The sequence below is a fragment of the Martes martes genome, assembly GCF_963455335.1.
Source record: "Martes martes genome assembly, chromosome: 11".
NCBI classification, from domain to species: domain Eukaryota; kingdom Metazoa; phylum Chordata; class Mammalia; order Carnivora; family Mustelidae; genus Martes; species Martes martes.
This window is the reverse complement of record NC_137899.1, coordinates 85,791,579-85,805,188: the sequence shown is the minus strand read 5'-3', so window position 1 is coordinate 85,805,188 and position 13,610 is coordinate 85,791,579. Positions and strand designations below refer to the sequence as shown.

Genomic DNA, 13,610 nt, shown 5'->3' with positions numbered 1-13,610 from the left:
GGGATCACCTTGAGTCTTGAAATCTTCTTCAAAGCACCTCCTGTTAGTGGTGAATTCCAGGTTTTCAGTGTAGCTATATAATTCTGTGTTAGGAAAGATAGGACAGAGTCATAAACATTCAGCAGACCCTTATAGAAGGGGCCTGGGGTGGAGAGGGTGGCATGAAAGAGCTAAAGCTTCCAACACATTCCTGTGTCCAATTCAATCCAGTGCCAGCTTCCTCCCTTTCGGAGCAGTTAAAAATAGCCACTTGTGTCCCTGGGTGATTAAACCATCAAACCTGTCCTCCTCCTGCCAGCTGGCTGCTACAGCAGAGAAGGCAGTCTTCAACACTTGGTGAGGGCCAGGGAGGGTTGGAGCAGAGAGGGCTTACTGTCATCACTCCTGTTTCTTAGGGTTGCAACCCCTTCTGCTTGTCAACCCAGACTGAGACTAACCTGTCTCTAGGGAAGAGAGGTGCAACACAGTGTCTGAAATTTAGAGGCAAGATGCTTGTGTTATTCAAGGAACCAGAGTAAAGGCTGGAGAGTATGTGTTATATGGCCCTTTGGGGTTGAAGCCAGTTCATTCTCTCCCTGCTGAATTTCCTCAAAGGGTATAGAAGTTTAGGTTCCTGGCCATGACCACCCAGGTAGAGACAGCATCAAACCACACAGAAGCAGCTGTTGATGTCAAAGGGCTGCTTATGCCCAAGAAAATCTAACTTTGTTAACAATAGCCTCTGAATACAAAATGCAGAGAGTTTATGAGAAATAAAAATGCCCTTTCCTACACACACACTCCAGAACATTATACCAGGAAGTACCTTCATCTTACAGAGGATGAAGAATTGAAGTTGAGAAGTCAATAGGTGACAGAACAGATTTCCTCAAAACTCTGTTCCCTGAGACCCTTGCTGGAAATTTAACTAGGTCACAGATAATTCACAAAGAGAAATTCACTTATGTTCCAGCCAGCTGTCTAATGGTTGAGAAACACCTTGTCTGGGAGCCAGGGCTTTTGAGTCCTGAGTTCCAGAATCCTGGATTGACCAGAAGCAAATCCATCTCTGATTCTGATACTCTTCGTGCTCAGTGGATAGCGGGCATATATGTTTTTTAAGAGCACAGCATAAACCCAGTCAGAAAAGGGAACAAGGCTGTTAGGTACTAAACTTCTTGTTTTTACTTTTAAATTTTAGATCATGAACTTCCAGAGACAGATAAATATAGAATACATAAAATACCTGTGTATCTTCTACCCAGATTAAACAAATATTTACACTTGTTATATTTACTTCAGACATCTAAAGTCCCCTTTCCCTCCCCAGTGTATCTTAGTCCCTTCTCTAGTGTTAACCATTTTAATGAAATTGATGTGTATCCTTCACATGCCTGTTTTTGTACTTCTGCGGCATATGTATATATCTGTAAACAACATGAAGTTGCATTTGAAAGTTTTTATCCAAACAGGATATTATATATTTCTCTTGAAATAATTCTTAGTATGTCTTTCAATAGTTTTTTTTACATGACTGTAATGAACACATCCGTTTACTTAACCGACACTGTTCTCAATCAAGTGTGCAACTAGACTTCTCAGAAATATCTTTCAGGTTTGTGTGTTTAAGCAGTTTTTTGGATCCATGCATAAATTATTTTGTCACTGTTTCTTTCACTCTCAATACTGTTTTTAACATTTATTGATATTGGAACATATTGATATAGATCAATTATTCTAATGGTTATATGGTAGCCTGCTATATTGGAATGCTACAGTTTATCCATTCCCCTAAGTGGTTTTAAATTTTTCACAATGGCCATAATAAACATCTTTATACATGTTTTCTTGGGCCCAAATGTTCTTTAAAGTGTACATCTAGAATCACTGGGTTATAATATGCATGCATCTTCAACTTTGTTAGATATGACCAAATTGCTTTCCAATTTTGTACTCTGCTCCCTCATGCCAAACAATGTATAAAAGTACTAATTTCGCTGCACCCTCACCAACTTCAGGCTTTTAAGTTTTGCAATCTGATGAATGTGAAATAATATAGCATTATTTTAATTTGCTTTTCCTCATTTACTAATGTAGTTGAATATCTTTTCATATATTTATTGATAATATGGTTTTCTATTCTCTGAATTCCTATTCATATTCTTTGACAATTTATTGGGTTGCTCATCTCTCTTCTCTTCTCTCTCCACACACACATATTTACACTTACATGTATACATATATGAAATATATTTATATTATTAGGAATTCTAATCCTTTGTTGGTTATCAAACTCAGCTCTGTCTTTCTGTCACTCATCACAAATTTATTCCCTGTGCTTATTCACAAGAACTTCTTTAAAAGTCCTTGTCTCTTTTCTCTGAAAAAGCATGTCTCAAAGTGTCACTTCCATGTGACAGAATATTTAATTTTCACACCATCTCTCCCCAAAGCTCATTTATTAATAACTGGCATTCATAGCACGTGTAACATGGAGGCTCTTGATGTGAGGAGATCACACTTAACTCAAGCTAAAATCCAGACAAAGATAGAGAGGGAGAGGATGGCAGAAAGAAGGGGACATTCGTGCAGAGATATGAGTGAATATGGGAAAAGAAACAGGAGGAATGGGGAAAAGGTGGAGAGAAAACAGATTTGAGAGTGTACCAAAAGAGAATAAAGGAGGATGCGCAGAAAAGGGTGATAGAATAAAAGTGGAGAATACTGTTGCCAAAGGAGAATTCACAGAAAGAAATGTAAAAGCAAACAGATATTTACTGCTGGAGGTTGGACAGAAGAAGGAATGTGGAGAACAGACAAGCTGCCAGGGGAAATCACAGACCCCTGCCTTCTCCTCCTGGCTATCCTTCCACTCTCCACAGACCATCTCTACCTCATACCTGACAACTCTGCGGCGTGCCCATCTGCATCTCCATACTCAAATTCCAGAGTGGGACAGTCCACAGAGCCCTGTAATAAAGAAGTCTTTGCAGTAACTTGGGAAAAGGGATGAAAAAGGAGATTATACTCTCATTTAATCATCTGCTTCTCTCAGAGGCCAAGTTTAGATCGAGGAGGCAGCTAGGAGAGTCCCATCTGGGCCTTTAATACAAGAGGTACCCTCCTCCTAGCCAACATCTGAGACTCAGTGCCGGGCAGGGCTGAAGGTTCTTATATAAAATCAGAAACTCTGAGTAAAGGGTTAGGATTGTGAATAGATATGAAAGCTACGCAATCTGTGCCTGTGTCTGACCTACATAAACACGGACCAGAAGAGCATGTAGCTGATTTTTGGAACAATGAGATGAACTAAAACAAAAGAGGTTTTTTTCAGCTTAAACTTAAAGCTTAAGAGATAATTTCAGCTATGTCATTAACCCACTGTATGATTTTGGGCAAATCTCACTTTTTGGATCATAGTTCTTCATTTATATAAAAAAAAAAAAGCTCTCCAGCTCTAGCGTTCCACAACTTTAGGATTGTTGGATAGGTAGTATTTCTACTCCAAGTTATCTTAAAACTAGATTTCCTATGATGTCATATGTATACATTTATAATTTTTTTAAAAGATTTTATTTATTTGTCAGAGAAAGAGAGAAAGCACAAGCAGAGAGAACAGCAGGCAGAGGGAGAAGCAGGCTCCCCACTGAGCAAGGAGCCTGATGTGGGACTCCATCCCAGAACCCTGGGATCATGACCTGAACTGAAGGCAAACGCTTAACCCACTGAGCCACCCAGGCATCCCTAAATTTATAATCTTATATAAAAATATTTTAATGTGGGGGCGCCTGGGTGGCTCAGTGGGTTAAAGCCTCTGCCTTCAGCTCAGGTCATGATCCCAGGGTCCTGGGATCGGGCCCCACCTCGGGCTCTCTGCTCAGCAGGGAGCCTGCTTCTCCCCCACACACTCTGCCTGCCTCTCTGCCTACTTGTGATCTCTGTCTGTCAAATAAATAAATAAAATCTTTAAAAAAAAGATTTTTTAATGTGATCCCACCCCCAAACTTCTTTAAGTATTTTGGAGTTATTTCCTACCAGTATATATTAGTATGTATAAATTTAAAAATTTTTGAATCTCAGTCATTTCATATTGAGATCTTAAGCAAGTCACTTAAGCTCTCTGTGTTTAAAAAATGTATTTGGTCTTTGAACGTTGTTCCAAGCACAGAGCTCCTAAGACCTCTGAAATTTCCTGATAAGTGTAATTCATAAGCTCCAGTCAACGATACTTGAATTTATGCTAACGAGGTGACTCCTGGTGAGCCTTTAAAAATTTCAGGGCTGGCCCCAATCACAGAGAGAGAAGGAGGCTGAAGATTGAGTTCAACCAGTGGCCAATGGTTTAATCAACCATGCCTAGGTAATGAAACTCCACAAAAGCCCTAAAACAATGAGGTCTGGGTACACCAAAGTGATAGAAGGGTGAAACCTAGAGGGCGTGGAAGCTCTGTACCATCCCACCCCCATCCTTCTCCTTTGTCTTTCATCATTTGGCTCTTCTTTTTCTTTTTTTTAAAGATTTTATTTGTTTATTTGACAGACAGAGATTACAAGTAGGCAAAGAGGCAGGCAGAGAGGGGGGGTGGGGAGCAGACTCCCTGCTGAGCAGAGAGCCTGATCTCAGGACTCTGAGATCATGACCTGAGCTGAAGGCAGAGGCTTAACTCACTGAGCCACCCAGGCATGCCATCATTTGGGTATTCTTGAGTTGTATTCTTTATAATAAAATTGTAATCATAAGCAGAACAGTTTTTTAAATTCTGTGAGTCATTGTAGCAAATGATGGAATCTGGAGATGGTGGGGTTAGGTGTGGGAGTGGTCACAGAACCTCTGAATTTACAGTTGGCCAGGTTGAAGTGCATATAGTCTGGGAGCCCCAGGTATGGCTGGCATCTGAAGTGGCGACAGTCTTGTGAGACTGAGCTCTTAACTTATGGGGCCTATGCTAACTACAGTCAGTGTCAGAACTGAATTGGTGTCAGGGAATTACTGGAAAATGAAGTGCTCAGTTTTCTTATCTGTAAAATGAAGATAATTCATAGGGTCATTATAAGGACTAGATGAGTTAATAGAGAAAAAGCATTTAGCACACTACCCAGCACTTGATAGCACTATGTAGATGGTTATACTACTTTGTTGTTTGTTTGGTTTTTTTTTTAGATTTTATTTACTTATTTGAGAGAGAGAGAGAGCTGGAGCAGAGGGGAAGGATAGAGGGAGAGGGAGAGGTAGAGTCCTTGCTGAACAGGGAAGCCGATGTGAGACGGATCCCAGGGTCCTGGGATTATGACCTGAGCTGGAGGCAGACATTTAACTGACTGAGCCACCCAGGCGCCCGGTTATACTACTTTAAATTTTACTTACTGTGCTTACAGGTTTTTTTTTGTTTTGTTTTGTTTTAAGACTTTATTTATTTATTTGTCAGAGAGAGAAAAAGAGAGAGCGAGCGCACAAGCAGGCAGAGTGGCAGGCAGAGGCAGAGGGAGAAGCAGGCTCCCTGCCCAGCAAGAAGCCCAATGTGGGACTCGATCCCAGGACCCTGGGATCATGACCTGAGCCGAAAGCAGTGGCTTAACCCACGGAGCCACCCAGGCATCCCTGTGCTTACAGTTTTAACATTGTATTATAAAGTCATTTTTCTCATATTATTATGACTATCATTTGATTTTATTTTTAATTTTATTTATTTATTTGAGAGAGAGAGACAGTGAGAGAGAGCATGAGAAGGGAGACGATCAGAGGGAGAAGCAGACTCCCAGTGGAGCAGGGAGCCCGATGTGGGACTCGATCCCAGGACTCTGGGATCATGACCTGAGCCGAAGGCAGTCACCCAACCAACTGAACCACCCAGGCGCCCCATGACTATCATTTTAAGCAGCTAATTGTACAACTGGTTTGCTTAACCAGTTCTCTATTATTGAACATTTAAGTTGTCTTTAATTTTTTGTATTATATGCATGAAGCTGTAATACACGTATAATTTTTTCATATTTAGGAACTTTCCCAAGGATAGATTCTTTTTTTTTCAACTGAAGATAGATTCTTGCAAAGGAAATGAATGCATCAAACCTTATGAATACTTGTATGGTTCTTTGTATATGACAAGTTTTTTTCCAAAACCACTTTATCAATTTACACTGCCATCAATGCAAATCATATTTAAATCTACTATAGCAAAGATTTCCAAATACTTCTGGGTTACAAAGACCCCCCCCCCCCGCCAAAAAAAAGGTGGAGAGTGGGAATTACATTAGGTAGTTTTGATAAGTAGAGACTTAAAAACCTTTTTAAAAAATATATTTCAAAAAAGGATAGTTTAATACTCCCAAAATAAGGACACAATATTAGAATAAAAGAGTCATTAACAGTATGTTTTTGAAAGTTTTTTGATTGTAAATTAAAGAATAAATAAACTTTACATCAATGTCCCAACACACATACACACACACACACACACAAACTGGAACAAAAGTTTAACAAAATAGTATCACTATCACTATATGTGATGGAGATATTTTCTATTATTCTATTTCTTTAAAAAAATGTTGGTATCAACTCATAGATTACCCCTACAGTTTGAAAAACACCATTTTAAATTGCATGCATCCTGCAGCAGGGCCAAGAGCCAGCATCCCAGTGACAAGATGTCATATGTCCCCTGCTATGATGTGACCAGAAGGATAGTCACCTTTGTGATCTTGTACCTGGAAGCCCAGAATCTCACCTTACATCAAACAGACCTTGAATGAGGCTCACTGAGAAATTCACACAGCCCACAGCAGGCTCAAAATAACTGAGGCCTGAGAAGTACGCCCAAGGGACACAACCTTACATCAGTCAAAGGACCAATTTTGCTTCCATGGTTTGGACAAAGGTACTGTGGAAACCTGAGTGACCGGCAACAGGGGAAACTGAGCAAGGGGTACAAGAGCCCTCTGTACCATTTCTGCAATGTCTTTGTAAACCTAAAATCACTCCTAAGTAAAAAGTTTAGTAAAAAAAAAAAATTGCATAATCCTTTATTTATTTATTAAGTAAGCCCTACACCCATCATGGGACTTGAACTAATGACCCAGAGATCAAGAGTTCCATGCTCTACCAACTAAGCCAACCAGACACCCCAAATTGCATACATCCTTTAAATTTATTATATTGAACTACATTTTATGAAAAACTCACTTCCATGCCCTGAATTTTCCTCATTTTGGCACAAACTAGTAAAACTTTGTCAATGAGGGATCTGGCTAACAAGGCCTGAGGTGAATCATTTCGTTAAGAATCTTCATATTAAGGGGCGCCTGGGTGGCTTAGTGGGTTGGGCCTCTGCCTTCGGCTCAGGTCGTGATCTCAGGGTCCTGGGATCAAGCCCCGCATCGGGCTCTCTGCTCAGCAGGGAGTCTGCTTCCCCCTCTCTCTCTGCCTGCCTCTCTGCCTACTTGTGATCTCTATCTGTCAAATAAATAAATAAAATCTTAAAAAAAAAAAAAAAAGAATCTTCATATTAAGGGGTGTTTGGGTGGCTCAGGTGGTTAAACAACCAACTCACGGTTTCGGCGCAGGTCATGATCTCAGGGTCCTGGGATCCAGTCCCATGTGGAGCCCTGCGTCAGGCTCTGTACTCAGTGGGAAGTTGGCTTGTGGATTTTCTCTCTCCTTCCCCCTCTGCCCGTCTCCCTCTGCCTCTGCCACTCGTGTGTGCTCGCCCGTGTGTGCTCATTCTCTCCCTCTCTGCGTCTCCCTCTCTCAAAAATAAATAGATAAATCTTTAAAAAAAATTCTTACTAAGCAAATAATTATTCTCTAGCTTCCTATTTTCCTAGGGATGTTCATACACTAAGCCATTTGGAGAGGGTAGGTCAGCTAGTGGCCCCTACAAACACAGTGATGGATGAGGGGGCTCTCTTGAATTGTGCTAACAGTAATTCTCTTCCAGTAATCCTTTAGAAGCACAAAAGAAGGGAGAAAAGACAAAAACAAAACCGTCTCCTCTGAGGACTGTCTTCCACAGGAAAGCAAAAGGAAGGAAGGAAAGGCAGATAGGCATCTAAGTCTGGCACCTGAGTGCTGTGGTGATAGGGAATATACTGATAGGTAAAAAGCAGCTTTCCTGCTGCAGTGGAAGGTGGAGGAAAGCTAATCTTTTCAGCCAGCCTTTTGGCAGGCAACAAGCCCAGATGGAGAGGATCACTGCAGTTGTCCATTTCCAAGCATAAAAAGTGCAGCTGCAGACAACCAGGAGGTAAAACTGTGGGGCAGGTGGAAAGCTCTGAGTCTCTGGATACTGAACTCACTGGTAAAAGGAAAGTACTATCAGAGCCCTTTTCCTGAAGGAAGACTTGATAGGCAGGGAAAAGGCCTCCTAGTTCAGTTTTGTTTTGTTTTGGTTTTACAATTTTATTTATTCGTTTGAGAGAGAGAGAGAGAGAGAGACAAAGAGAGCACAAGCAAGAGGAGAGGCTAAGGGAGAGGGAGAAGTGGGTTCCCTGCTGAGCTGGGAGACCGCATGGGGCTGGATCCCAGGACCTGAGATCACAATCCAAGCGGAAGGCAGCCTCTCAACCATCTGAGCCACCCAGGCACTCCTCCTATTTCAGTTCTAATTCCCCCAAAGAACATATCATTCTGAAACCAATTACTTACTTGCATATTGTCTTGTCTCTCCACCCTGACTAGAATGTTTGCTCCACAGAGCAAAGACCTTGTCTTGTTCACCACTGTATTCCTAACACCTAAACAGTGCTGGGCATGTAGGAAGGGCTCAGTAATTTTTTTTTTTTTAAGATTTTATTTATTTATTTGACAGAGAGAAGGGGATCACAAGGAGGCAGAAAGGCAGGCAGAGAGAGAGGAGGAAGCAGGCTCGCCGGTGAGCAGAGCCCTGATGCAGGGCTCAATCCCAGGACCCTGAGACCATGAACTGAGCCAAAGGCAGAGGCTTAATTAACCCACTGAGCCACCCAGGCACCCCAGTGACTTTTGAATCAATGAACGACCTACCCTCTCCCCCCAAAATACATTTAAGAAAGAACAATATCTCTATGGGGGAATGAGGTACAGGGTGCCTTAAAAGGCCAGATTCAGAGGTGCTCGGGTTGAGCATCCAATTCTTGGGTTCCTCTCCAGGGGTCATCTCATGTGTTATGAGATAGATCCCTGCATGGGGCTCCATGCTCAGCAGGGAGTCTGCTTGAGGATTCTCTCTCTCTGAAATAAATAAATGAATCTTTAATAAATATATAAAATACAATTTTTAAAAAGGCCAGATTCCCAGTGATGCAGGGAGGGAGATGATGTGGATAGAACCCTGATCTAGCTAGCAAGACAGTAAGGCTAAGCTCTGCCTCTGAAAGGTGGTGTGACTTAGGATCAGTCTTTTCATCTCCTCCACTTCTCTTTTTTAAGAAAATGGAATGGATTCCTACTTGACTGTATCAAAATGGAAAACATATATGAAATCCCTTTGGAAACTGTAATATACTATTCAAATGGTAAACCACTGCTGAGACAAGCAAGACCTGGCTTCTAGTGCCAGCTCTGGCCCTATGAGCTACTATGTACTGACCAATTACATGTCTTGTCCCTGAACTGAATTAAACATCTGACATTCAATTATCTCATTTGGCTTTATCACAACCTTCTGAGGTAGATAGTATTAACCTCATTTTACAGATGAAGAAAATGGAGCTCAGAGAGGTTTAGCAATTTGCCAAAAGCCACACAGAATAAATGATAGGGCTAGGATTCAAAACTGGGTCTTATTGATCCCAAAGCCTGGTGCTCCTGGCCACTATGCCAGATGCATGTTCCTGGGCAAGTTACTTTTATCTCTTACTTCTGTAAAACAAGGGGCTAAACCAGATGATCTCTACGGATCCTTCCACATCTGACATTTTGTGGTCTATTCTGTGTGTGTGTGTGTGTGTGTGTGTGTGTGTGTGTGTGATCTATTCTCCTGGTCCCCACTCACATCCAAACTGGCTAGATGAACGGGGTAGGGGACTAATAATTCACTTCTTTAATCCTCCTAGTTAACATTTTTTTTTTCCCCAGAAGAAGTGACCCAAACATTCATATTCCTATCTGTGGGTTTGTATCCTGGACAGTTCCATCCACTCCCTCTTGTACAGCCCCTGCCTGAATCCTGTCTCATTAACTCTTCCTTGTAGGGGTCCTGATGTCCGTGGAAGGCACTCCCTAAAGAGCCTGCCAACACTCGTGGGACCGCAAAGTGCAGAAGTCACTGGACACATCTGGATCGGCTCGCTAGCCCGGGGCTGGAGGGGTGTGTGGGGCGGCTCGCCCACACGCCCGCCCTCTCCTCTGCGGCGCAGCTCTGCCCACCCCATCCCTCGGGGCCCCCATCTCTCCGCTCCCGTTTCCTCTGTAAATCTAAAACACGAATCCCCACTTCAAGGGGCTGCAGAGATTAAGTGAGATACGTATTTGAGAAGTATTAGTATGCTCACTATCGCGCTCCATCTTCGCGCCCCCAGAGGAGAGTCCAGAGGGGCTCAGAAGCCCCCGACCCGGCAGGAGACGGGCAGAGAGAGATCAGGGGCTGCAGAGCCCGGAGACCAGGCTGCGGAGGACCCCGCAGGGGCCCGCCCCGAGAGGCCGCCCCTAGAGCACCGGGGGCTCCGGAAGGGGAGGGGGACCCGGCCGAATCACCTCAGCCACCGCTTCCCGCCCGCGGGCGTCTCCCGGCCCCAACTGAAGCTTTACGGGTTCCTCACCTCCGACTCCCGCCGCTGGCTTCTGAACGCTTCCCGGCCCTTGGGTGCCGCCTGCTTCCCTTTGCCGCCGCCGTTGCCGTTGCTATTGGCAGACGAGCTCCCGGCCCCGGGCGCCACGGGGTCCTCCATGCGGCCCTTGTCAGCTTCTCCCCTCAGCCGCTCCGCGCTCTCTGCCCGGGGCGACCCCGCCGCCGCGCGCCGGGAGCCAGGCCCCGCCCCCTCCACAGCTATTGGCCGCGATCGCGCCCCGCAGCCCCGCCCCGCAGCGCAATTGGTTGTTCGACGGCTCCAAGCGGGACTTGAAAGAGGTGGGGGGGCTCATTCACGGGATTTCACCCCCCTCCTTTTTTTTTTTTTAAGTCCTGCGGAGTTGTTGGTAGCCTTAGGTAGGCTCCGGGGTTGGCTCCCCGCTCCACCTCCCGAATTCTGGGCCTTGAGTCCTGGCAGGTTATCTTTTTGCTTCTCACTCAGCACTCACCGCCTCCTAAATAGCGACCTTTTTGGGGAGATCTAGTCTCCGCCTCCTGCTCCACTGCAGTCTCCCTTTCCCTATTACCACGGACCTCTCTCCCGGCTCCCGCATTACGCCCCAAGTCCGGTGTCAGCTGCAGGGGAGGCATGGCACTGCTCGGTGGCCAGGGACACCGCAGGAAACCAGGGACCCGCTCTCTCTCAGATTTCTCGAGAATTCACCCCGCCCGGAGCGAGGGCTTGGCTGGGAGATGGTGGGTTGAGGGGTGGGGTGAGGCTTCACTGAAATTGCTGGAGCCCTTCAGAGCTGCTCCTGGTCATCTGTCTTTCTCCTCTGAAGTGGGACACCTTCCTCAGGTGTTAGCTGGGGAGAAATGTTGAATGGAAAGCAAGCTCCCACCTGCTCCCCAGTCCTTTCCTTCATTTCTCTAAGATCCTTCCTAAGGGCTCCATACAAAGGAGGCTGTGTCGTCTGCCGCTCTCGATTTATATAAAAAACGGTTTATAGTAAATATTTAGTCTGTCTGTGTTGGTAATTAGAAGTCCCAAACAAGCAGCCTGAGGGGAATGGGTGGAACAATATGGGTGGGATTGGGGGAATTGTTGAGCTGCCACTTTGTTCCAGGCATGGCACTAGACACTTTCCAGATATCATATGGTACTTCACTCTGACAGGCTGTTTTCATTAATCCTGTATTACTGTTGAGAAAACCAGGACTCAGAGATTATTCCTTGCAGTTCCCAAGGTATCATATTCTATCTTGTCTCAGTGTCTTTGCAGTTCTTTCTCTCTGGAAAAAACTTTCTGCTCTTCTTGGCTAACTTCTATTGTTCCATGAAGATTCTATTTCGTTATTACCTCTGCTTCCAGAAAGCCTTCCTTTGACCCTTTCAACCCACTCAGGCTCTATTGTGTCACATTAAGTCTGCTTGGATTCAAAATTCTTATATTTTCTACTATATCCTCAAAGTAAGAGGCTCAAAGGAATTTCTGCCTTCCTATATCTTAGGGGCAAATCTCTTTTCTTAATAATTCTTTTTTAAAAATTTTATTTTTAAGTAATCTCTACACCTAACGTGGAGCTCAAATTTACAATCCTGAGACCAAGAGTTGCATGCACCACCAACTGAGCCAGCCAGGCACCCCAACTCTTTTTCTTTCTTAACCATATCTCCCCCTCGTACTTTCTTCTGCAAGTTGGTAGGTGACAGATCACGGCAGAGTTAAAAGAGAGAACTCCTTGGAGCTTTCTCAGTTCCTTTCTTTCCTATCCCCAACATCTCCTTACTGTGTCCACCCAATCATCTTCCCTTTCCTCTCCCATTCCTCCCCAACCTGAATATAAGTTCCTTCAAAGTAAGGCCAAGTTCTGTTCATTTTGTATACCTCATATAGGTATGTTTAACACAGGGTTTCTGTAATACTGACTGAAAAATTATTTGTTGTAGGGAGCTGTCCCATGCATTGTAGGATGTTTAGCAGAATCCCTGGCCTCTCCATACTAGTTGTCAGTATTAGTACCCTCCCTCAAGTTGTGACAACCAAAAGTGTCTCCAGATACTGCAAATGTTCTTTGAGGAACAAAATCTTCTGCAGTTGAGACCTGCTGGTTTAACATAATTGAATTGATATGAATTTCCAAGGAAGTCCATGGCTCAAGACCTAAACTATTTGATTTTGGAATTTTTTTCAGGGTATAATTTGTTAAACTCTAAGATTCACACTCTGCTTTAAAATTCACAGCCCACGCCTAGCTCATCACTGCTGCAATGTGGTAAACCTGCCACAGCACAGCCCATTGGCGTTTCTTAATAAAAGAATTAATTATTCTGTCTTCCTCTTCCCAATTCCTGTTCTCCTAAGCAGTTAGAGTTCTAGGATTGACAGGCCCAGAACTTCATAGTTCTTTTGTACGCTCAGTCAATCAGCAGGATTCTCAAATAGGGGTGGCAGATAGGAGTGGCCAGTTTTGAGGCTTTGTTCCTTTTCCAGTCTATCCCTTGGGCAAAGGAGCAAAGCCTCAAACTGGCTTCAATAAGGAGTAGGACTGAGGACAGCTTTCAAGTCCCCTCTGGCCTCGATGCAAAGCCAATTGCTGAGCCTGGAGCTCCATCTGGCTTCATTTTCAGAGAAGGGGTTTGAAAAACTGGTGTTAGGGAGATTGCAAAGAATCAACACAAGAGACCTGGGTCCGTTATCTTTTCCACACCTCAGTGGAATGGGAAACAGTAGAGATCAGACATTTGTCTGTTCCTTATAGGCCCAGACTTTCAGAGCTTGTCATAAGGAAGAAGATATCTGGAAAACAATTCCTGGAATAAGTAACAAGAAACCACGGATTAACTAAGAACTTTGAAACTATAGGCCATGGACTTAGCACACATCGAACTTCTTTAAGCTTATTTGTCAACAAAGATGTGGTAGT

The 13,610-nt window shown here is 43.8% G+C and overlaps 1 protein-coding gene across 1 annotated transcript in view; it reads right to left on the bottom strand.

Moving 5' to 3' along the window:
* The window catches only part of STRIP2 (striatin interacting protein 2), a 47,843-nt gene extending 36,967 nt beyond the window's left edge, over positions 1-10,876 (bottom strand). Inside the window, exons 1-3 of the mRNA XM_080818558.1 lie at positions 10,714-10,876; positions 2,880-2,949; positions 9-83 (exon numbers count right to left, since the gene is read on the bottom strand). Coding sequence (XP_080674684.1) covers positions 9-83; positions 2,880-2,949; positions 10,714-10,842 — 274 coding nt within the window. The 5' untranslated portion in view covers positions 10,843-10,876. The remainder of the gene's footprint in view (positions 1-8; positions 84-2,879; positions 2,950-10,713) is intronic.
* Positions 10,877-13,610: the final 2,734 nt, after the last annotated feature.